Here is a 26,161-nt window from a genome sequence, read left to right as displayed (position 1 = left end):
TCCAATTAATAAATACAACATAAGCTTTATCTATTTCTGAGAAAAGTCTAGAATTCTTTATGTAATTCTATATTTTGTAAATCTTAATGCATTTTTCTTTTTATTCATTCTTTTTTTAGCTTTTAACTCTTTAAGGTTCTTTAAAAATAATGTTTTTAAATGCAGAAAGCGTAAATGAGTTATAAGGAGTTTGAAATAACATTGATAGCACATTTTAAATATGTGAAAGGATATCTTCTAGAGGATGAACAGTTCCACTATGATACCGTGAACATGGAATTAAAAGCACATCCCTATCAGCATCTACTCATATGCATCCCACCAATTGGGATTTACACACTTGTTTCAAACAAATGAATTTAGGGCTGTAACAAAAATAGGCAATACGGAGAAATGTGGCTGGTTTGTGGAACCGTCAAGCCATTTGCAATGTTTTCCTTCACATCTTTATTTCTCCAGATTGCTGATGCTTTTTAGAACAGTGCTTTTAAGTCTTTCATGCTCTCCGAGCTTGATTCTCTTCTTGCAGATGTTTGGTTTGCAGAACCAAACTCAGAGAGCACCAAGGACTAAAACAGTTCAACCTGGAGCTACATATAAGTCTCTTTTATTAGACCAGGGGTATCCAACCTTGGCAACTTTAAGACTTGCGGACTTCAAGTCCCAGAGTTCCTCAGTCAGCTTTGCGAACTCTGGGAGTTGAAGTCCACAAGTCTTAAAGTTGCCAAGGTTGGAAATTCCTGATGCTTGTCCCTGATTTCTAACTCGGCTCCCAGCTGCGCTGCTCCATTCCTGGGCTGCTTCATTTGGAAGAAAGGCGACGGGTTCATCGGCCGAAGGCTACACAAACATCCCCCCGACGTCTTTGAAGCGTGGAGATGACGGAGGGCAGCGCGTCGGAGGTTGCGAGTGCGCATGCTCGGAGGGGCGGGGGGAAGAAGGCCGACCACGTGGCTGCGCGCCTGCCTGCTGGGAGCAGAGAGGGCCGGGCCTGCAGCGAGCGCCATGGCGGCAGCAGCCGGAGCGAGAGGAGAAGGCGCTTCGGCGGGCGAGCGGGCGGCGGCCGCCTTCGAGAGCCCCATCTACGTGACAGGAAGCCCCTGTGCCTTTTCTCCTCACGAGCGGCGCTTGTTGGCTCTCTCTGGGCCTGACGGGCGGCTTCGCGTGTGGGAGACGGCCAGCAGCCGCCTCCACCACGAGTACGTGCCCTCTGCCCACCTCAGCGCCGCTTGTACCTGCCTGGCCTGGGCACCGCCGGGCGTCGGAGGAGGCCGACCGCCTCCCAACAAGGTATTCCAAGGGTGGGCTTGCCCGGCGGCGGCACCGTCGACAAAGAACGAACATATCCTGGGTTGCGTTTGCTGGGCCTGGGCCTCCGTTCCCGGGCCATGTGGAAGCGCCCATCCCCAGCAGCGAGGCGGGCCTGTCACTGAGGGCAAAGGGGGTGGGAGAAAAGACGGTGTGTGTGGGGGGGTTTGAAACCAATTCTCCTAATTGGGATAAAATCACAATCCCCCCCTCCCTCCCTTAACGTGCAAATTGGAGCCACGTGCCATTGGGACCTCCGCAGCGCTCTGCTTTTTCTTAACGGGCGGTGAAGCGCCCGAAGACGGATCTGTCGGCTACTCTTCCCCCTCCCCTCCCATTGCGTCACTTTTCTGTGTGTGTGGGGGGGGTCAGGCCTCTCCTCAATCCCCCCCCCCCCCACCCGCCAGGATTCTTCAGGGTCAGAAGCAGCACATGTGTCTGCTCTCCTGACTCCGCCCCTCCCCGACGCATGGAGGCTTGAAGAGCAGAAAAGAAGCCGCCGCCGCCGCTGCTGCTGCTTTGAAATGCGTCAGGGGTTCACGCCACCCGTGACTTGGAGGCCTCACCCCTGTCTTTAAAAAAAAAGGGATTTAGTTCTCTTTCTCTTCCTCCTCCTCCTCCTCCTTCTCCTTCCGTTTTCGTACAAAATTCGGAAGATAAAAGCATCGATCTTGGGAAAAGGAAAGCCACGTCGAAACCTACTGTGGGTCTAAGTTATTTGAGCATGGCCAAGCACGTGCTGTGCTTCCGATTTGGGAGCCACCTCTGTTCTTCCCCAGTTTGTTCATAACTTTGGATTGGCACCGGACTCTTTGCAACATACGTTGCACCCAATTTTTGCAGCATTATTTATGTGCGGTTTTAGTGTCTTCCGGGAATGTGTAGCCAGAAGTGGGTTTTGGTTTTAGAGTGGGTTCCTAAAGCAGGGGTGGGCAACTATGGCCCTTTTACAACCTGTGGACTTCAACTCCCAGAATTCCTGAGAAAGCCAAGCTGTGTCAGGAAATCTGGGAGTTGAAGTCCACAGGTTGTTAAAAGGGCCACAGTTGCCCACCCCTGTCCTAAAGGCATCTTTTTAGGTTTGATCTCCATTCCAGCTGTAATCCTAAGTGACCTCTTCAGTTACTCCAATTTAGATGGGGAGATTTAGAGTGTAAAGCCTATATATTATTTTGAGTTGGCTATCTGACTCCTTGTGATACACGTGTGTGCGTGTGCACCTCTATATAAACATCTTTTGTGCTCTTTTATTTTTTCATAAAATATATGGGCCTTTGAAAAGGATTTTACATTTCTCCACTCCATCAGGCTTGAAAAGTCTGTAGAGTTAATTGCTAAAAATCATTTAAAAGTAATTTATAAATTCAGGCAATTAAAATGCTTTTGAATATTTTTAAAGCTTATTAATCACAAGACGCTTTAGTTTTTCAAGAACCTTATACATCTGTTTTTATTTCAATAGATATAAGTAAAGTGGCAAAATAAAGTATTTGTTAATAGAGTGAGAATGTGGGAGTACAGCTGCTATGTTGAGGTTGCAATCCTATATAGGTTGCTTGAAAATGAATGAAAATGTGTAGATAGTTACTGATGAGAGAAGCTTGCTGGTTTATCAAAGGGGATTTAAACATGTAAATGAAAAGGAGCATTTGCTGAGTAAACATTCCTGAAAAGGAAAGGATTGTAATGGAAAGAAAAGCTTGCATGTTCCTGTATCTCATTTTTTTTCACTTGAACTTTACCTGTGTATTAGCACTTTTTAAAAAAGTGTTGCAGATCTTAACATTTATCCAATTACTGCGTTATTCCAGGCGTGCAAAGTTTATGCTACTTGCGGAAAAAATTTCATCCTTTTGCAAATATTAAAATCCAAAATTTTAATTTCATATTCACAATTCAATACAATTTTCATTATACTTAAGTCTCAAATAGTCAATAGATTGGCCTTCATTTACTGTTGGATTGTACTTCTTACAGCTATCAAAACTAGGATATACTGTAAATTTTAACATTTTAATGGAGAAAGACCTGGCGACCTACTCTGCAAAACACTTACCAAGAAAATTCTATGGAAAGAGTGTCAAAAAACTAAAGTGCTCAACGATAGAAAAGAGGAATCCCAGTTGCTGAGGCAGCCAGTTGTGAAAACAAATATCTGTGTTGTACAGAGATACATCGGGTATCCATGTGGAACATCAGAGGAGTGAGTCGGTAAATTAAATATTGTCAAACGTGAGATGATCAGATTGGAAATTGATCTCCTTGGTGTTAGTGAGTTACTCAGGTCGGACGTTGAACAATGAAACAAGTGTTCAAAAAAGACATTGTTTACAACCTGGATGACTTTAATGCAAAAATTGGCAAACAAGCGGAGACGGGCATCACTGGTTGTTTTATACTAGGTGAAAGGAATGATGCAGGTGATTGATTTGTACAATTTTGCCAAGAATTGTCAAATTTAGGATTACGAATGTATGGTTCAAGCAGCACAATTGCCACTTATACACTTGGACCTCACCAAATGGACTTCACCATAATTGGATTGACTATGTCCTATGCCATATCCACGTGCTGATTGCAGCTCAGATCATGAACTGTTGATGGCAAAGATTAGTCAACAGCATCAAAAAGGCAGTTCCTCCAAAGAAGATTGATGTCTCCAAAATTTCTACTACATAAACAATTGAGGTGAAAAATAGGTTTGATCTATTGGACACTGCTGAGAAGACACCTGAACTATGGCAGGAAATTCAATCGACCATTATTGGAATTGCAGAACGTATACCACTCAAGAAGTCAGAGAAAAAGTGCAAGTGGCTCCCAGATGAAACCATCAAAACAGCCGAGCAAAGAAAACCAGCTAAGGCAGCAGGCAAATGGGAAGAAGTAAGAATAAATACAGTTTTCCAGAGGGCAGCAAGGAAGGATAATGAAGTTTACTGGGATGAGCGATGTAAACGGCTTAAAATGGACTACATGAAGGGTTACCTGCCATCCTTGAGGAAGAGATCATATGGGCTACCTATAGCAATAGCATTTAGACTTATATAGACTTCACAGTGCTTTATAGTCTTCTCTAAGCAGTTTACAGAGTCAGCATATTGCCCCCAACAATCTGGGTCCTCATTTTACTGACCTTGGAAGGATGAAATTGTGAAACAACATTTTGGGCATTTTTTAAAATCACATTTGAAAATGTATTTCAAGTTGTGGATTCCAATTCTGATATGGAAGTAAACTAAAGTAGAGAAGCCATTGAAATGAGCAAGATGTGAAATCAGAAGACGGAATTATGTTTGTAACAGTCAAACTGAGTGGGAAATACATTTGAAACAGATTAATGTTATTATGCATTTTAGCTTAGAGGTAAAATTTTGAATGAGATTTGAAGTCTTTGTATATTTGAAGCAATGTGTATGAACTTTTATACATGTTTATGATCTCTGAAATCAGATATTATAGGGGTTGGAGAAATTACAAAGTAGAATTCTTGTGGTTTCCATAGTTTTTAATTCCAAACGTACAGTAAACCATATAGGAGTTAAAGAGCTGGAACTGCAACTCAGAGAGAAATAATTTTAATTTGAAACATACAGGAGGTAAGTATACTTGCAGTGATCAATGCAGAGGGACACAGAAATAAAGGGGCCTTGTAGATCTGTGGTGAACAGTAGCAAGAGGAAGCAGTGTCTATGAAAGATATACTTGGAGAATTAATAGATTCTGAAAGAGAAGTGATGATTCAGTTAGATATAGAAGAAGAAAAAGGAAGTCATTTAAAAACTCATTAGACAGTTAATGTTGCAGAAATAGGTTGCTTCTATTACTAAAGCAAGGCACCTTTCTTGGTTGGAACAAAACTGGATTGGAGTATTTTGAACTGTGACTAAATACTATTAAGGATATTATATCAGATTAAATCAATATTTATGGTCTCTGATCACCATGCGTGATGAATGTTCATGTTTGCTCAGCAGAATTGAAGGTTCTTTATATTAGCTAAAGATGACTATTAGGTTTGAACTTGGATTATATTGATAGAGCAATTCAGCACTTTTTCAAAGTGTGCAAAGGCATGAGGATTCTGTGTTTATACTCCCTGACAATTTTGAATATGCTTTTATTTTATATCTCTTGTAAAATTGTTATTTAATATCCAGGTTTTTTACCTGTTTTACAGGAAGGTCCTCAAAGGAAGAAGAGGAAATCTGAAATTGTAGAAGCAGCCGAACAGTTAGATCTTTTGGCTATTGGTACTGCTGTTGGTGGCATTTTATTATACAGCACAGTCAAAGGAGAATTACAGAGTAAACTAGTAAGTATGATGTATAGCAACATTATTTTTCTGTTAAGAGACAATTGACTTAAAGTTGTTAAAGAAAAGCTTAGGTGTGCAATGTTTTATCAGTTTGGGATACCAGTGTTTTTTTAAAAAAATCTAAGGCTACAGAGTGGTGGTAACACTAGCAAAATGGTTAGAGTTATTTATTTAGTCCCCCCAATGAGCTAGGAGTATTAACAATGTAAAATAGATAGTCAAAAATATTTTTCTGTCTGGGGGAAGTTAGACATAAGGTGTAAATAAAACTGGTGCTTTCAGAAACAAAGCAGCTTAAGATGATGACTTTGCCTCTTAAAATCTTTCTATGTGGTACAAATGGGCTAGTTTGGGAGGGCAATTTTAGGGGATTTAAAGATGGTTGTAAGTCAAGGACCACCTGTAAAGCATTTTGGTCACAACTGGTTTGATGAAAGTATCATACTTGCTGATAACTTTTCTTTTTATCTAGAATGGGCATGACAATAAAATAAACTGCATACGGTGGCATCAGGACAATGGTTGTTTATATAGCTGTTCAGATGACAAACATATTGTGGAGTGGAATGTGCAGTCATGTAAAGTGAAATGGTGAGTCTGGCCTAGTATATAAGTGTCTTGAAATTTCTGTTTTGCTATCATCAGATCAGTTTATTTTAGGATTGAGTAATGTGTAAAGAAAGGGTAAGATGTTTTTTTTCATCTCCAAATACTAAACTGAATATTATTTGCTTATTTAATAATATTAAAAGTAAATTTACAAAACAGTGAGAAAATAACATTACGGACCTTATTAAGAAGCATGGTCTCAAACATAGCAATCCCATTAAGAGACTGCCTCTAAAGCTAACCCAAGGCCTAGATTAAAAATCAGGTTTTAAGGGCTCATTTGAACGAGGCCAGGTTAGCGGTAGTACAAATTTCTGGGGAGGGATGCTGTCATAGAGGCAGGCTTCCTAAGTCCCATCAGATAATAAAGCTTAATTGAAGACCCCGAAGCATGCCAACTGTTGGATAAACAGGATCAGCGTATACTATAGGTGACAGGTAGTCCCTGAGAATCTCAGGATTGTTGAAAGAAATAAAATCAGGAAAGAAACAATTTATGACATTTGCAATCACTAAAGAAAATTCCTGTATAGTTCACTTTTCAGATAAATATCCAGTCATCATGAATAATCCCATACACATTCTTATGGAAGTTTCTGAATTAGTAAAACTTGATTGCTTTTTCATTTAAAGTGCTTAAATCCTAACTTAATTTTTACTCAGCAGCCCAATTCCTTTATTTAAATTTAGAAATGTTTTCAATCCAATGGAACAATTAACTGTAACACAGCTTGCATTATAATATGATATGCAAATATTACCTTGTGGGCTATTAGAATATATCTAATACTTGATTTTTAAATCAAGGTGTAATAAATATTTGCTCATAGTTTACCTTGTGAGGGGAAAATATCTTAAATTTGCAAGAGAGAAAAACCACGTTACAGATAACATCTTTGATGTAAAATCCAGGACTGAAACTTGGACCCTTTGTTAGGTATATAAACCATCTGTTTATGATCTTTACTTTTTGTAAGCAGTAAAGGGGGAAAATTATATAAAACCTATTCTTCTAACTACTGGTTATATATGAGAAATAAAACAATAAATATCTTGCATAAACAAGCTGGCCTATTTCATTTATTAATGAAAGTACAATCTTTATTATTAAGTACAGTCTTCAAGTAATTTCCAACAACAACAAAAAATACCCTGCTGTGATGATTCCCAATTGGTTTCACTCACTTCTGATACCAAGTGAGGATAATTTTCTCTTGGCTGTCTGAGCAGGCTGTCTTCAAGTCAAAATTTAATAACTTTTGAGTATGTTGATAAGGTAGAGAACGTTAAAGCTTATCAAATAGCATGGTAAGTACATAGTTGGAAAAGTCCAGAATTAAACACGTTTTTTTCTTCGATTTCTCAATGTTAAAATAAAAGCTAGTTGGACAGAATATTTTTTAAAGGTAGTGAAAGTAGACACATCATAATATTTTCTAAACATCTCTGGATATAAACTATAACACAAATGGAATTAAAACGTTCCTAGATGTTAGAAATCCAATTACCAGACTTTGTATCACATGTATTTCCAGAAATGTCTTGGGGCCCTACAAAGTTCTCATTGAGAAGAATATCACCTTTAGTTAAATGACTAAAGGTGTAAGAGTCATATTGTGAATAAGCAGTGTTTCCAAGGCAGTCATATTGTGTGTACGTGCTGTCAAAATTTGGGTCCTTACCCAAATAGCTTTTGTCATGGAAAAGCAGTTTAATCTGTACCTTCACTCTTTGGTTGAATTTTTCTGGCTGCTCAGAAGTTGCCAATTCAAGGAATATTTTGGGTTTAGATTCTAAATCAAAGTCTTAGTGATTTAAGACATTTAAAGTCCTGTTTTCCAACTTACAGAGTTACACACACATATGCACTAATGTGCGTGTATATTCTTTTACCCTTTGTTAAATAAGTCTCTATTACAGTAATTTTTAATTTGTTTTTCTTAAATTCCCTAGTAAATGGAAAGGAGATAACGGCAGTGTGAGCTCATTGTGCATCAGTCCAGATGGAAAAGTACTACTTTCAGCAGGTCGAACTATCAAACTGTGGGACTTGGAGACCAAAGAAGTGTATAGAGTATGTATTCAGGGACACAGTGAACCTAAATGAGCTTAACTCCTTAATCAATTGCTTTACTTCATCTTTTTAATAATATCATTAGCATAGTTGAAAACTGCTGGACAGTTTGCTGTGATGACGCTTTTAAAAGGTGGTTTCAGCTGGCTGACAGTTGAATGAGGACATGTAATTCCTTGGCTGTGTCTGAGCACTGCCAACAGCAGTATTTGACAACATTAATCTGAGTTCCTGTAAACACTGCTGTACATGTTTCCTTCCATGGAAATCTGAAGGAATAATTGTTAGAATCAATTTATCACATTATTGAGCGCTAAAGACTGGGTCTACTGAAATTCAGTGTTTGAAAGTCTTGTTGCAGCTCAGGAGAGGTAACTGCAATTAATTCTCCTGGGCTGCAAAAGACTTTCAAACATTGAATTTGAAAATTTGTGGTAGAAAATTAATTATCTGTCAAGGTTCCAACTAATGAACCCAACCAATTAGAGTACTCTGAGACTTTCAACTATCTCAAAGAACTGTTACTGAGTATATCATTTTGGCAGGAATGAAAACAAAACCAGCTCTAAATGTTTCCTGTGGTTTCAGTATAATTAAAGAATAGATAATTTCCTCCCTCATGGTCACAGGTCTCACATTGTACAATTAGGTGTTCTGGCATCTCCCCTCAGTCTCTGGTCAGCACCTGTTGAGATGATCTTGGTTCCCACAGGATGATCTGTTGGCTGGTCTGAGATTCCAGACTTCCTCCCTCCCACACTGTGTGGCAAACTGAGAAATGGAAAGATGGCTGCAGCAGGCCTGATCCGTTTTGAAGTTGACAATATCAATTTTTCACTCTTCATTTAGCTCAACAGAAAACTTAAATTCCTGATTGTGATTATATTTAAAAAGAGTTCCCTTTCATTCACACTGCTTCTACTCTGAAGCTAAATTCATTCCCTACTTTAGGAAAAATGAGTTCCTTGTGTGAAACCATTTTGGGGCTAATGGATTCTTGTTGGGATACAGTATCTCAACTTCGGATTTTTCTATGCATTTTAAACACTATCTTCCTGATCAGTCTAAATGACATTTCTTGTTCAGCATTTCACAGGACATGCTACAGCAGTCTCAATGCTTAGGTTCATCACAATGTGGCCTCCAGCTGAAAATCAACCTTTTGATGGAATTACAGGTCTCTATTTCTTATCTGGAGCAATGCATGACCGGTTACTCAGTGTGTGGTATGTATTTTTTTCAAACTTTAACAATCACTGTTTGATCATCTTTAGTCCCAAAGTAAGAAATACACAAAATAAATGAGGTTTGTGGATCACTGCAGTGCATGCATATAATATAAAATTAATTCATAGACCTTTGCATATCATTGTAGAAGAGAATTTCTCAGATATTTTGTGAATATTCTACATACTGCTTTCTGATTATTCATAGCAACCATGAAAGCTTCTTTGAGAAGTTGAACTCTATATATGGTGTGGATAAAATAGGCAAGGAGAAGCTACTTTCCCCTTCCTAAAATGCTAGAGCCAGAGATCACGCAAGAATCAGGACAGACAAAAGAAAACAATGCTTTACGTAATTCATTATTTGTTCATACAATTAATTACCACAAAATATAGTCTTGACTACCACTTGTCTAGCTTTCAAATTTTTTTGGCAATCCTAAATGCAGTATGATCGCCTCTTGCCTCTTAAGGCCATCTACATGGAGATCAGTGTGCTTTTCATGCAGTTAGCAGGCCGCTGTGAACAAACTGCTGTACTAGATCAGCTAGAGGTCCACTCCAACAGGGCATTACTTATGTTCTTATGCTCTCCAAAATCCTTTTTATTTATGTCTTTTCATTTTTTAAAACCTGTCCTGTTTTTCTCAAGGCAGGTGAGATCAGACAGGAAAGAAAAGAATGCTGTGATGAGTTTCACAGTAACAGATGAGCCAATCCATATTGATTTGACAATATCAGAAAGCAAAGAGCAGGTAAGAAATAGAGCTTATTTTTTCAATATCGATATTCTAGTGCAACAATTGAAACCACTTTTGATATCTATGGGGGTAAATTAAAAGCTGGTGATTTTTTAAAAAACTGGTTTAACAGCAAATGAAAATGAATTAATGATCTCTGCTTTTTGCCACCTGTAGATTTGCTTTTCTTTTCCATAGAACCATATTTCTAGATGATCCATAATTTTTGGTATTGATTTTATATACAGGTAATCCTTGATTTATGACCACAATTGAGCCCAAAATTTCCACTGCTAAGCGGAATTCATTTATTAAAATGAATTTCCCCCATTTTACGACCTTGCTTCCTATAGTTGTTACTGAATCACTTCCATTGTTAAGTTGTTTGTAAGTCGAAGACTACCTGTAATGGTTTCTGTTTGTAGTTCTGTTAATGGTTTCTACTATGTTAACTGGTATATTCAATTTAAAGTTCAATATGGACAACATCTATACCTTATCTTTTGCTTTCTTTTTTCTTTTTATATTTTTTTACTTTTTTTCAAATTTATTTAAATTTTTAAAATACATTTTTAAAATGGTGGAAATGAAAAGAATGAATCATTATCTTTCCTAAACACATGATTTAGATCACACATAATGTCATGGCAATGTGGTTGGTGACTTTCTGGCTTGGTGTGATAAATAAATCATCCCAGAAAAGAATCCATAGTCCTTTTTTTAATAACACACAATCATAGTTATAGTCAGTTTATAAACTCCAGCTTTTTATATCTGAAAGGGACTAATGGTTTATTTCTGTTATCTTATGTACGTTGTCCAAAATTTAAACAATGCCAGGAAGAATGAAAAGGAAGTTAACCAACAGTTGCCCAAAGAATTTGTAGCTATAAAAATTCTTTACTTGGCTTTACATATATCCATCTAAACTGGTATTTTCGTTGAAATGAATTGTAAAGAAAAGTACTTGAATGTAACTTTTATAGATATGCATGAAATTGTGTTTTGTTTCATGAGCATAAAAAATGTTTTTTTATAATCACAGCAAAGCTCTCAACATGTTTTGTTTCATTTGTTGACAACAAAAGTCTTGAAGTGCGTTTTGTTTCTTAAGAATATTCAAAATGTCTGTTTTAAGTCTTGTAACATTTTGAGATAGACATGTCCTCTTAAAATGAGATATACTGTATTTTTTGGAGTATAAGACACACCGGAGTATAAGATGCACCTTAGTTTTTGGGGAGGAAAATAAGAAAAAAGCTGATTGGCAGGTGGATCAGCCTCCCCAAATACCCCCAATCAGCTGTTCCCAGAGGTGAATTTTAGCAACAGGTTCCTTGGTTGTGAGCTCTGTGCCTTGCTTTTTTTTTTTTTTTTTTTGCTTTTTTTTCTGCCTCTGAAACTTTCAGAAAAAATGTTTTTTTCCTGCCTCTGAAAGCCTCCTAAACAGAGCTTCAGAAAAAAAGCCTCTGAAGCTCTGTTTGGGGGCTTTTCTGAAGCTTCGTTTCTGATGCTTTTTTCAGCCTCTGAAACCTCCATTTGAGAAGCTGGGCAGGGCTACATTCGGAGTATAAAATGCACCCAGATTTTCACCCTCTTTTGCGGGAAAAAGGTGTGTCTTATACTCCGAAAAATACGGCAAGCATTTTTCATCTTATTGCCATACATTTTGTTAACTATTGAGCTTGCTATACACACATGTACAGTGTATAGATAGCATTTATTGGATAAAAACTAAAACCATTTAATCCCATTTTTTAAATTCTTGCAGTGGGTCAAAAAGTAACCAGGAGAGCAAATTAAAAAATAGTGATTATAATATGAAAAATATATTTATTACAATTTTATATACACACACACACACACACACACACACACACACAAACATACACGCACAACATTATTTACATGAATAATAATTCATAGTATTTAATATGAAAACAGCTAATTCAATTGCCAAGCTTATAATTAAATCTGGACTACATAGCAAATTCCATATTTTAGGAATATTGGATCACATCAATATCCTTAACTAGGCTATTTTTTCCAAAATTTTATTAATATTTATAGAAATGAGAAACAAAGACTATGATAGAACAAATCCAAATAATATGAGTTAAAAAAATTTCAAATTTCTTATATCGCTTGCATAAAAAAATTGTTTTGCATTTTCTAAACATTATTTGTGGGGTCAGTAAACATAAAAACTGTTATGATTAATGATGTTCATTTTTAAATTGTAAGTATATTTCACATTTTTTAAAATACGACCTGAATCCATTGATTCTCCAAAATGGAATATTCACATTTTTCATTCCACAGTTGAGATATACTGTATAATATTGATTCTCTTTGTCATTTTTAAAAATATTTCATAAAATTATTTGCTTCTGTTCAAGCCTGTATCACTAAAAGAAGCTAAAATTGCAAGTATCTTGGAGGCTGCTGGTCCATCCACATTTTACTGTTTAAATTGGTGCATGTTTTAATTGCATATATTACCAGGTGTATGTTGTAGGTTAGTCAGATTCAACATGCAGTGCCTTAAATATGTAAACAACATGTAGAAATCAAGTCATAACACTTCCATAACACTGTTAAGTGGAAGGCATCTTCCACCTCACCCCCCAAAATGCTATAGTGCCAGCTTCTTTCTCTACTCCCAAACAGAGCTCCAGTCACAAATCTTGAAAAATGCCAGAGAGGTGTAGGCCAGTGGCATTCATGGAACTAGAAAATGCTGAAGGTTGGCTGCTCTGCTTTGCAACATGAAAAGTTTCCCATTTAATTTAATGTGAGATGGAGAATCTGCTAGACCCAAGAGAGGTATCTGTGTTGGTAGCTACAAGTATTGCATTGAATAATATAGCATTAGTTTATGCTCTTGGATTGCATGAAGTTGTTACTGAGCTGAAAATGAAAATACTCAGCTCTTTTAGGGCTTGACAAACGTTTCCATGTCTATGAATTTGAAAAGGGGAAGTTTTGATTTAAATCAGTAATAAATCATATATTTAAGCTGATCTATTTTAAGTCTCATTCTGTTTAAGATAAATGGATAGTTGGATACACTGGATTATGGCATTTTTTAATGATGGTGAAATTATGTTTTTTTCAGCCTGTGAAGATAGCAGTGGTATGCAGGGATGGACAACTGCATTTATTTGAGCAAGTTTTGAATGGGTAAGTTAGGATTAAAGAATCATGTTTTAATCTGTTTTTAAAAACAAACAAGCCTGTAGAAAGAATTACTGGGACAAGTTTCAATAGTAATAAAAATTTATCCAATAATAATAACCTTTCACTGGTATATCTAAATGTTTTCCAAGTTAAAGCAGGTGACCTATGGGTTCCATTCTTTATAAATCAAGTGTGGAACTCCATTCACATAAGGATCTTTTCTTTCTCTCTTTCCCCATTGCATTCAATAAGTGTCCCTCCCATAGCTGTACCAGAAATTCTGGACACTCTATATCAGGTTATTTTGGAGGGGAGTGTGTGTGAAAAGAGTAAAACAAAGCACAGAAAAAAAGGCATATTTTTTCTCAATAGATTCCAGCTCCAGATCTCAGATCTTAGTAAATTGGCCCAATTGGCCTTATTATTTTGGCCCAATGACTTTTTATTAACATATTAGAAAATAGTAGGCATCATGTTCCTCTAAGATTCCTGTGTAGAGTACTTCTAGTTTCAGTCAGTCCATGTTGACTTCCAGGTCCAGTTACGATTCTCAGGGTGTTGTTAGTAATATGGAGTCCAAACAATATTCTTAGTTATAATGTGATCTTAGCTTAATTTTCCACAAGACGTGTGTGTATGCGTGTGTATATCTTAACCAAGTCCCCCTACAAATACTTTATATAACTTATTGCATCATACAATATTGTTTACCCACTTAACTGAATTTACATAAACTTGTATCCAAGCTAATCATACTGTGTTTATTAAATATATGATAACTCAAATTATTTCATAGTAAGTGAAACCATTAAGATATACAGTATAAATGATGTTTATATGTTCAACAAATTGTTTTTCTGTAGCTATTGCAAAAAGCCCTTGACATCCAAATGTACAATCCAGATAGCAACACCTGGAGAAGAAAATGATTCCACATCAAAGCCAGTCCCTATCTTAGCAGCTGCGTTTTGTTCAGATAAAGAGTCATTGCTACTTGTGTATGGAAATTCCTTATATCCTGTTATTGAGAAAGTGGTATGTATGGGTTTCTTAAATTCCAAATTGGTATTTTAATAATGTAAATTTTTTGTTTGAAGTTCTAGATTAAATTCATTTTTTCTAAGTAACATGCATTTTAAATAAAATTCTATATTTTATGCGTTTTCTTCAAGAAATAATGATTTCAGAATGAAATCTAGTAAAATCCCAGTAAATCTATATTCTTAACTCTGCACACTATGTACATGCTGTTCAGTAATGATATTTTGCTAGAACTATTAGGGCATAAATTAATATTTAAACAACTTAAATGTGCTTTGGAAAAAAAAAACACCCACAAAAGTATTAAAGTTGTTTTTTTGTCACCCTCATTTAATAGACTTTGAATACTACAGAAAGACACATCTGCTTTGTAAGGGACATTCAGAAGACCCTGACCCTGAAAACAGAAATGGCTGTAACAAAGGTGAGATTTGAAATCAATATTTGATCCCTATTTAGATATATCAATTATTATGAAATGAGATGGACTTCAACAGAATTAAAATATAACAGTATCCCAGTTCTTTAAAAGTATAGATGTTTTGTAAATGAATAAAATTTAAACCAGTTTGCCTCCTTTATTTCAGTGATATCCAGCATATTCTGTGCTTGGTTGAGTTAATCCAGTTAAACATCTGTATTGCATTTAATGCATACAAGATAGTTTCATGCTTGCTTTACTCGTATTTTGTTTACCTGCATGCTTACGTGGATGAACATACCAGTGCTACAAGTTAGCTACATGGCTTATGATATGCTAATCCATGGAACAGAATGCTTACTGATCCTTGGATGTGCTGTGATGACTTCCTTATTGGTTTCACTCATCACTGAATTTCTCTGATGACACCTTCTCTTGGCTGGCTGAGCACATCGATTGGATAGAATAATGGGTAGAAAGGAATTGCTGTCTAAAGCACTTTGGCTTGCTATTAGAGAACATAATTATCTTTTTTCACAATTTTCTGACTGTATAACAAAACTTCAACAGATTATTTTGTGGAAGTATCTCTCTGAATTATTTGTATCTCTTGAATTAAAAATGTGCATTCAGTGTTTGGACTGATTTGTCAACGTCTGACTATTCTGTTAGTTATTTAAGGGTGAAGTCCAAAGTCAGTTTTGTTGGTTTTGTCTGATGTCTCTTAAATATAATCCATAAATCATGATTTTATGTACTTGGTTATTCTGCAAATAACTTGTAGCATCTTTAATAATACACATAACACTGGTCATTTCTAAAGAAAATAGGATGCAGGTCCTCAGCAATTAGATAGTAAAGATGGAATTTTAGGAACATTTATTTCTTATGAAAATTATGCTCATTTAGATTCATAGGCTATATTTTGAAAATATTTTCTGTAATATACATAGTACATAAATTGTGTCCAGCAGTGGGAATCAGCAGTTTTATGTGTATTGTAAAATAGCTACTGTGGGCTCCTAATTGAATTCCATAAGTGATAAATATAAATGTGTTATGTTTCTTTGAGAATAAAAGAAAAAGCATGTAAATTCCAGGGAATTTATTTTTCCATAATGTTTCGGTGAGATTAAATACAGATAGTCCTCGACTTAAACAGTTCGACAGCACTGACAAAAGGAATTTATGACCATTTTTCACACTTATGACTGTTGCAGCATCCCCATGGTCACATAATGAAGATGCTTGGTAACTGACTCATGTTTATGATGATTGCAGGGATCATGTGATTACCATTAGCAAAATTCTGACCAGCAAAGTCAATGGGGAATGTAGATTCACTTACTGTATTTTTCGCACAATAAGACGCTCCGGCGTATAAGATGCACATTAGCTTTAGAGGAGGAAAAGAAGAAAAAAAAATCTGTCTCTGCCTCTCAGATCCATCTGGCTAGAGTCCTTACAGCAAACAGCCTGTTCAGCTTGAGCATGTTATCGCAGCCACAACACATGGCTTGTCAGGGTTCCACTCCATTCTGCCCACCACTGGTAAACTGAGCTGAGCTGCCGGCGGCGGCGGGGAACACTGGAGCCTATCGCCAACTGTTCACTGTTGCCCATTGGTGAACAGGTGGGCGACAATCGGGTGATGGCCGACGATAGGTGGTGGCAGTGGCAATCCCCGCCGCCTAGAACAGCGGATCGGCAGTATTCCAGGAGGCCGATCCAACTGCCAATCAGCTGCTCGGCAGCAAAGGCACTAACCCCCCCCCTCTCCTTGCCGCAATATTCGCTCTATAAGACACACAGACATTTCCACACACTTTTGGAGGAGGGGGAAGTGCGTCTTATAGTGCAAAAAAATACGGTAACTGTTACTTAATAATTGCAGTGATTCACTTAATTGTGGCAAGAAAGGTCATAAAATTGGCAAAATTCATTTAACAAATGTCTCACTTAGCACAGAAATTTCTATTGTGATCATAAATACAGGAAAATAATGGAAGGCCCTATGAATTTTGCTACAAAAGGCATAAAAACATTTGGAAAGGTGAAGCATATTTTCATCAGATTTTCACCCATTTAATCAATATACATGTAAAGAATTCCATCAAAGTTTATTTATCTTTTTTCTTCTTATTGGAACAAAACCATTATTTGAATTATAAAATATTGACCGTGTGTTTTGGAAAATGTACAATTGCATTCTCAATCTTTATGATAATTATTAATTAGTTCATACGTGTGTGTAAGTGTAAGTGCATAAGTATACGCATTGTAAGCCGCCCTGAGTCTCCGGAGAAGGGCAGCATATAAATCAAATTAAAAAAAAAAAGTGTATCAATTGATGAAGAATTGATAGCAGTTTGGTATTTATGGATGCCTTAATTGAGCTCTCAAGTTTATGATTATGAAGAAATATGCACTCTGGTAGGAGAATTTTTGGGGAATTTCTCTAGGATTGTAAATTGTCATATATATGAACTAGCTATTCAATGCAATTTTTACTAAAGAAAAGTTTTGAGTTTTAATTAAATTATTTGTTCAGGTGTTGAGTTTAATCAAAAATATTAAATACAGAACATAGTGGTACTTGGATACATATAAATATCTTCCCTTTAAAATTAGGTGAAAACTCCTGTAATCAACTCAGAGGTCAAAACATTAGCGCCTGGGATTCCTGGTCATAGTTCAGCTGTGAAATCTTCAGTATGCAGGGATAAAAATAAAAGGAAGACAGATGGCAAAGAGGTAATTGTTCTCCATTCAGTATTCTGTATTTAACCCAAGCCAATTGTTGAATATTAATCATCTGCTTTGTTATGCTTCATACTCTGAATTAGAACTTACTGATTTTTTTTAGTATAATTTTCAGGCTGGATTGAGAGAATTTTTATTTTCCTCAGAAAGGAAATACAGACTTTACAACACATTGATTTTCCTGAAAGAAAGTATTCCCACCACTGGAGAATATTAGGTGCATTCTAAACATTGTGTTTTTTTCATGTAGGCAGAGGCAAAGTCCAAGGATGTAATTTCACATGAACAAAGTAGGTGGCCCAAAATATTGAGATAAACGTCTGTACCTGTTAAGTCAATGCCATCCCTTTCTCCAGTGGGAAGAAGGTCATTACTCCTTTTTTTCTCTTCTGTTAATGGAAGGAGAATAATAGAGTAAGTCTGGCTCTAGATCCAGGCATTGTTTAGAGTAAGAAATTCAAAATACAACATAACATAAAGGTGCTATGTAGATCAATAACTGAAGAGTCAAAACTGATTTTTCTGTTAAGTGATGGAAATGTGCTGTGTGATGGAAATGAGATTTGGGGCAGCAAAGCTTGACCAAACCTCTTTCCTTTGTATGTATTGGATTACAAGTCCCACTACCTATAGCTAGAGTGAAGACTGGATAAAATTGTTAAACATTTACCATTGCTCTTGGTTTTGAGGATCGGTTTTCTAAATTCATACATTTAATCTCAATTATCTCTGACTCTGGATTTTACCATGCCCTTAAACCTGGAAGCACAATGAGCTATTAATTTTGTTACATGCAGTTAGAGTATTATAAAGGAAAGATGCTCACCACAGGTAGCACAAAAATGCTAACTTGTGTATTTTTTTTTAATATCTAGGAGAGTATTGAAGATCGCCTTAGTGCTATGGATATTGATGTGATGAAAGTAAAACAGCCATCTGGAAGCCTTCCACAAACTGATAATTTTGCAGTGCTTTTGGTTCAGGGTTTGGAAAGCAGTGATCCTATGATTTTAAATGTAAGTATTAAAGTAATACGATGGCTGGGGAGGATCTCTATAACATCGCAAAATTATCAAAACGTGAAACTTCATTATATTTGGAGTGTTGCAGTATTTTGTGTCTTCATGCCAATGTAGTATATACTATAGAATAATGATACAGAAATCTTTTAATAAAAGAATTTTGAAGGATTTTACTTCTTTCTTATCTAAATGACCTAAATTAAACTTTTAAGTTTTCCAGCTCAACTATATTTCCACTTTTTGAAGGAAAACTTTTTGAAGGAAAACAAATTAAATTTTATATCTATGTTAGGATTAAAAAGTTGTCTCCTCTGAGATCCATGGGGCCTTGGTAGTTTGGGTGTTTACTGATAACAATTCCATCATTGACCCCCCCTTTTTTTTAACAGAAAGTGCTTCAAACCAAGAAGGAAGCAGTAATAAAGAAAACAGTAGCCAGAATTCCGGTATATTCTGTTATTCCACTACTGCGTGAGGTAAAAGATTTAATATTAACTACTGTAATTCTAGATTTTCTAGTGTACCTATAGTAAAATTTAAATTTATTGTTCTAATTACATAATAAATAAAACTGATACATTTGTAATCCAATGGATGAAAAGAGATCAGCTTTGATTTTCCAAAGTTTTGGCTTGCCCTGTCTTGTTTTAAGTCAGATTTGAAACTCAACTTTTATGGACTTTTTGTTTATCACAAGGTAAACATTTCTCTAGTCTGATGTAGTACTTAAGTGAATTAAGAGTCATTGTGGGAGAAAAAAACTTCATTTATTTGCAGAATTTATTTAGTTTACATATTTTTAAATTTTTAACTTATATTAGAATTATTATCACTACATTATTATCCACTCTTATATATTTGCTATATATATTAATTTTTAGCCATGTGATTCCTGTATATATTGTGTACCTTTGGCCATGTATCTGTGTAAAAATCTTCATGGTTATATATGAAAAAATAGAAGAAAAAAATCTTAACACTGACCATAGAGGCAGATGGATTGGTTCTGGTAGATTTCAGTTTATGCTGCAAATGCTGCAGAACACAACGGCATTCACAATGAAATTTAGTCACTACAAATATTTTGAAATAGTTTAGACTGTTTGAGAATTCATATATCTGCATTTGGTTGAAGAATATACCGTAATTTATATAAAAATCTAAATGCATCTCAGTCTTTACATTTTCCACTTCTGTTTCAGCTCACAAAAAGGCTACAAGGGCATCCATACAAGTAAGCCTAAATTATCTAATATTCTCTCTGATAATAATAAATAGTGGGAGAGGGGGGTTGGTTGTAGCAGGCACTGTTTAAAATATTGAGCTGGGTTATTCATTTGAAAGCCATGTGGAATGGGGCGCTCTTTGTATATCTGATTTGCTTGTTTAATTTTAACTAGTACATGGTTCAAAGATAGCTTGGAAAAAAATCCTCAGAAGTTCTGGAAATGCAGCACTTGCTGTTCATTAAACCAGATTAATGCTGTTCATTAAACCAGACTTTTGCAGGAGCCTAAAAAGAAAACATGGTAGTGTTTAAAGAGACACATTTATTTTAAAAAGTGGATTTCTTAAAATGTAAATCTGTATATAACTACAGATTAGAGCTACAACATTAGCTATATACCTGAGATTCTAAAAAGTTATAAAAGTTCATATAGTCCTATGTTGTACATTCATCTGTTATAGAAAAAAAAGGGGGACCCTAATTCTCTTTTTGTTGCTGCCTGTGAATTGTATAGCTGATAAAAGTTATTTCATGGATACTTTTATCTGTAATATTACTTATCATTAATGCGTGAGACTTGATCCATCTTTGTATCTTTATAGATGCAGTTTAAATTTATCACCTTGAAATACGATTTTTATTTTTTTCTGACCCTCTGTAATAAATGAAAGATTTTGCTGTTATTTTCTAGTGCTTCACAAATGGTTCGATGGTTAAAACCTGTTCTAACTATGCATGCCTCCTACCTTTCAACAGTAAGTACTCTGAAACACAGGGCTTTTTATCATTTTGGTTTCATCTGGTGGGTGCATGAAGGGAAGGCATTTCCAGACTAATAAAGGAGAATATTTGTAGCTCAGGGTAGAAATGAAAAGTCCTCAGTGCTCTCTAAGATTGGTTGTTTTCTTGCAGATGTTTCATTACCCAAATTAGATAATATCAGTCTAGCATTGATGATGTTATCTAGTTTAGGTAATGAAATGTTTGCAAGAAAACAACCAAGGTCAGAGAGCACCACAAGGCTTCCTAATAATTTTCAGACCATCCACTACTTCTTGTCTGCTTACTAGTTTGACTATATTGCATAGGCTTGTTAAAGTAAAGAAGAATTGATTCAAATCTGCTAGGAGGGCCAAAAACACAGAGGAAAGGAAATTAGATTTCATGAATTGCCTTTTGCTTCTGTAGTCATTGTGTACAATTTTCTCTCCCCTTCTCATGTTGAATTTATGCTTGTTGAATTCTTTTGTTTAAAGTTAATTACTTTCCCAGTTCACTAATACTAAGTGAACCTCATGTTAAGTGCATAACATGGCAGTATAATGTTTGCCTCTAAGATGAAAAAATTGACAAATTTGAAATAGGATAAGGTAAGCTGTTTAATTGCTCAGATAACACATTTAAAAATTATGCAGTAAGATAGGCGATCACTAAACAGGGCAGTCTAAGCAAGGGTTATATATAAATATAAATAAATATTCTGTATGTTTAATATAGAAATGGCCTAGGACTACATTTGCATATGTCTTCATACCCTGTTTTCCCCAGAATAAGCCATCCCTAATAATAAGCCCAATCGGGCTTTTGAGTGCATGGCAATAAGGCCAAGCGCTTATTTCAGAGTTCAAAAAAAATATAAGACAGGGTCTTATTTTCGGGAAATAAGTTCTCTGTTGACTATTCTCTTTTTTCCCTATCCCCATCACAGTTGCCAGATCTAGCCTCCCAGCTTGGAACATTATATGAGTTAATGGAAAGCAGAGTAAAAACTTTGCAAAAGCTGTCTCGCTTGCATGGAAAACTATATCTTATTATTACTCAAGTAAGTTAAAGTTGATCATCTTGCTCCATGAGCATATGTTACTAATAACAATGAGGTCTTCTATAAAATGTGGGAGGGTTTGCCAGTGCGCCAGAATTTATGACACGAAAGAATTCTGATGATCCCTTTCAGAGTGATTTTGGGGGAAATGAAGCTACACATGATCAGTGCTGTAGCAGTCTTACTTAGAAAGCTTTTCGTGTATGATAATTTTCTTTGGAATAGTGCAGTTATCATGCATAATTTCAAATATAGAAGGTGATCCCCAACATTAAAGGTAGCTTTATGTTGATCATTTGAAGCTGCAGAATTTCTGTGCGCTTCATAATTCAACAATTCTCATAAATGGAAAACCAGTTTTGGCAAAAGAAAACATTTATGTTAAGTCATCCAGGGAACTGCCAATCTTAATTGAAGGTATTGCATCAAGAAGCCTTTTATCCCACTAGAGACCTGTATAATTTTGTTTCAGTAGAGGAGTTTTACAGATCCACTGAGAATACAGTGATGAAGGTGCATAAAATTTATTTGTCCTAATCTTCAGGGATGGGGTTACAATAAATTTAGAGTTATCTTCTTTTCAGGTGGATGTTAAAGCACAAGAACATATGTATTCATGTTTTCATAAGGCTACCTAATTATATATTTATTGATAGGCAGAACATAAATCTAATAAATTAAACAGAACAAGCCTATAATGACATTTCATTGGAAAATAAATAGATTAAAACATTTTTATCTTCAATGGCCATTGTTTGCTGTAATTTAGTAGCAGCTGCCGTTTCTTTTCTTGATGCCAAAATTGATTCAGTTCAGCTCTTGTAGTGAAATATAAAACTTGTAGTTGGTTACAGATGTTGTGGAATCCTATTAATGCAGAAACAATCCGATTTTTTGAGTAGAGAAGCAATCTGTTAATGCCAGCAAAAAGCAATCACTTTTAATATTTGGGTTGGAGCTTCAGTTATCTTTCTCTCTAGATATTTTTCCCCTGCGATATTTACTTAGTTACCATCCTAAGCATATAACAGCACTGGACAGAGTGGTTACGCCGTCACTTTCAGTTGCATCTAGATAAGAAGCTTTAGTTAGTTAGAGCCTGTTTTGTATAGAAGATAATGTGGATTCTAGTCATAGACATTAAAAAGTTTATGTCGAGTGACATCATTAGTTTGTAAAATGCCTTCATTACATTGCTACAGACTAATATATATTTTGAGTTTTTGGAAAGGTATGTTTGATACAATAGTGTATAATAATATTTTTACTCAAAACATACAAATGTTGCTTTTACAATGTTAACAATTTAAAAAGGCAGAATCAGGTATTACTAAACTTGTGAAAATGTAATTTAAAAAATCATTTTATTTTATTGGAATTAAAATTTTTCATTATTTGACAAATTAGCAATAGTGTACAGAATAGCACTTTTCAAAAATCATACATAGTTAATCATTTCTATTTGATGTAATGTAACTTGAATTCAACACAAGCTGTATGGCCTAGCTACAATCTCTGTTGATACCAAATACTTTTTTTTTAGGTGGCTGCATTAGAACAGGTTCAGGATGTGCCTGATATTGATCAGACTGCAAAACTAGTATATGAAGAAGGTAAGCAAAAGAAATTCAGTACTAATCAATTTGGATCAATTAGAAAAGTGTATTAATAAAGGAGAATATTTGTAGCTCAGGGTTGAAATGAGGGGGTCCTTGGCGCTCTCTGAGGTTGGTTGTTTTCTTGCAATGTTTCATTACCCAAACTAAGTAACATCAGAGAGCACCCAGGCCCCTTCAAGATAGTGTATTCTTTTTTACTTTCTGGCTCTATTTTTTAGTTGAGTGTCTTCTCACTTAAAATTGAATGCTTGGGGAATGGAGAAGTTTGTCCGATTTTTTAAATTGAATTTAGTAGGAAAACAATTAGAAGATTTCTTTAGATGCTTTGTTTGTCTTTTTTTTGTCCCTGCTTTCCATTCTACATTTCCTGTCCTGGTTTCCACGCCCTCAGTGGGATGTCTTAAAAGGGATGTTTAGCAGATGTTTCATGGAAAGTACAGATTTTTGGCATGTGGGCAGTAGACACAAATTTTCTGTGCACAGCCTGAACATGTAGAGAAAAAATAAGCATGAACCTTGTAGGACCGAGAGTAGCTAACCTTGCAGATGTTGTTGACTTTGAACTCCCCCTCCCCTCCAGTACAGCAGGTGATTGATTACAAGAAGTCTTTGCTTGAGCCCAACATTTCTGTTGCTAAGTGAGACATTTGTTAAGTAAATTTTGGGCCATTTTATGATCTTTCTTGCCATAGTTGTTAAGTGAATCACTGCAGTTGTTAAGCCGGTGAATGTTGTTAAGTGAATCTGGTTTCCCCATTGACTTGGCTTGTCAGAAGGTTACAAAAGGTTACATGACCCTGCCAAGCTTCTGAATTTTGATCACATGACTCCGGGGATGCTGCAATGGTCATAAGTATGAAAAATGGTCATAAGTTACCTTTTTCAATGCTGTTGCAACTTTGAACGGTTAGTAAATGAACTGTTGCAAGTCAAGGATTACCTGTATTAAGCAAGGTCTACCTGTAGGTATACTGATGAGATGCACTCAAAGATATATTGACAAGAAGTTATCAAACACATTTTTGGTTGCCATTTTCTTCATTTGGTGGGCTATGTTTATTTTCTTTAGTTACAAATATCATACATTGGTGTTCTTTATCGACAGAATCATCAGACGATGGTTCAGATGATGAGATGGCTGCAGAGAGAGATTCAGATGTAAGTAAAGTTCAGTGTCTTTCTTCACCTACTTAAGTTAAAAGTGATTATGGTGAATGCATATTTTGTGATGCTCTCTCTCTCCTTCAGGAAAATTGGGATGAAGATGAAGAGAAAGAAGATGAGGAGAACAATGAGAGAGATGAACAGTCAGACGATGATGAGGAGATGGCAATAGAAAAAGAAATCAATGGAGAGTCAGATTTGGATCCAGAAAATGAAAGTGAAGAAGAATAGCACACTGTTTAAAGAAAGAAAGCTTGTTGGAGCTGGCTACCAAAATGTGTCACTTCTGGATTGCCATGCTGGAAGCTACTTGGATCACGCAAGGAAGGCACACTTGATTCCTAATATATCTGATGGCATATTGGAAAACTCTTGTTTCCAAATCTGGAGTGCACAATGATGCCATCATTCTTCAGTTCTATATTTCTAGGGATTACAGTGAAACAACTTTCTTCCACATAGCAAGCAAATTATCTTTTTTATTTGGATATTCATTTTACAGCTCAAGCTAATAGTTTTATCGATCCCCATTGGGTGATGACCCTATTGCAGCTTTGTTTTAAGTTTTGATGGATTGAAGACCACTCTATCTTCTTAATTTGCTTTAGTTAAATACTTTCCTAGTTGGCAATTTTTTGGAAGAAAATAAATATTTTTGTAAGACTCAAAAACATTACTTTGAATTTCTTGGTAGTTCTTCCTCTTTCCTCCACAACAACATCCATTCTCATAAGAGAATTATTCATACCTTAGCAATGATACATTGCAAACCAGGTTTTAAGACTAAACTGACTTTTTTTTTTATATGTGTGTGTAAATCAGTCATTTTTCATGTACTTAAAAAAAAAAGACTTGTGCATAATCCTAACTTTTTGGTTTTTTGCGCTTGTATATAAGTTTACTGGCTGACCCAGGGAGAGTTCTTTGGAGGGAGAAAAATAATGAAAAATGGGGAGGGCAGAGACTTGTGAATAACGTTACACAAAACTTATACATTTATTATGAATTTTTAATCGTGGGAAGAATGGGGTTGCTATTAGCTCAATTAAGCTGAATATAAACAATTGGGTAAAGTTTTTGAGCCATTCACCAGTATAATGTACAGTTTAATTTGTCTATAATTGGAGCTGTTTGCAACTTAATGCTGCTCTCCTTTGTAAAGTGAATAAATATACATTGTCTTTATGAAGTATTAGTCTGTGATATATGGAACATAATGAAATGCTTGTAACTGGAATTTTGTACTGAAGATGCACCAAGCCCTTTTTTGCTATCATGGAGCAAGTTTGGAATAAATTCTAGTTTTTTCGAGCTGCCTTTGTTACATTGTAAAGGTTAGTTGTCACTTACCAACGGTAATTGGAACTGGGAACCCCATTGTTAAGTAACGCAGTGGTAAGGCACAATGTCACTTGGCTGCACCAACTTAACAACAGTTCTGGTAGTTGCTATTGCCGTTGTTGGGTGAATCCCATGCGGCTGCAGCATCTCACAAGTCATGTGATGGCCATTTTTGACCTTGAGCTGGTTTCCTCGCTGATTTTGTTGTCCGGAAGTCAGTTGTGAAAGTTGCAAATGCTGGCTATGTACATGGGATGCTGTGTGTGACATAATTGTGAGCCAGTT

At 35.8% G+C, this 26,161-nt stretch overlaps 1 protein-coding gene and 3 non-coding genes across 4 annotated transcripts; all 4 read left to right on the top strand.

Moving 5' to 3' along the window:
- The first annotated feature begins 996 nt into the window (after positions 1-996).
- WDR43 (WD repeat domain 43) lies at positions 997-25,846 on the top strand. The gene is made up of 18 exons (XM_070949684.1): positions 997-1,290; positions 5,489-5,623; positions 6,099-6,217; positions 8,189-8,309; positions 9,396-9,535; positions 10,188-10,290; positions 13,394-13,458; positions 14,319-14,490; positions 14,834-14,920; positions 17,549-17,671; positions 18,556-18,696; positions 19,092-19,178; positions 19,905-19,936; positions 20,622-20,685; positions 21,639-21,752; positions 23,296-23,365; positions 24,477-24,529; positions 24,620-25,846. Exons 1-18 carry the CDS (start codon positions 1,006-1,008, stop codon positions 24,764-24,766), a joined length of 2,058 nt encoding a protein of 685 aa, XP_070805785.1. The 5' UTR covers positions 997-1,005; the 3' UTR covers positions 24,767-25,846.
- On the top strand, positions 7,388-7,465 carry LOC139309137 (small nucleolar RNA SNORD53/SNORD92). Its single transcript, XR_011599795.1, has one exon. It is a non-coding gene; the product is annotated as a small nucleolar RNA SNORD53/SNORD92 (small nucleolar RNA).
- LOC139309139 (small nucleolar RNA SNORD53/SNORD92) lies at positions 8,419-8,503 on the top strand. The gene has a single exon (XR_011599797.1). It is a non-coding gene; the product is annotated as a small nucleolar RNA SNORD53/SNORD92 (small nucleolar RNA).
- Positions 15,291-15,368, top strand: LOC139309138 (small nucleolar RNA SNORD53/SNORD92). The gene has a single exon (XR_011599796.1). It is a non-coding gene; the product is annotated as a small nucleolar RNA SNORD53/SNORD92 (small nucleolar RNA).
- Positions 25,847-26,161: the final 315 nt, after the last annotated feature.

The sequence above is a fragment of the Pituophis catenifer genome, unplaced genomic scaffold, assembly GCF_029215685.1.
Source record: "Pituophis catenifer annectens isolate HBS135680 unplaced genomic scaffold, rPitCat1.0.hap2 SCAF_1, whole genome shotgun sequence".
NCBI lineage: Eukaryota > Metazoa > Chordata > Lepidosauria > Squamata > Colubridae > Pituophis > Pituophis catenifer.
The sequence above is the reverse complement of the archived record's forward strand: the minus strand, read 5'-3'. Positions and strand labels throughout refer to the sequence as shown.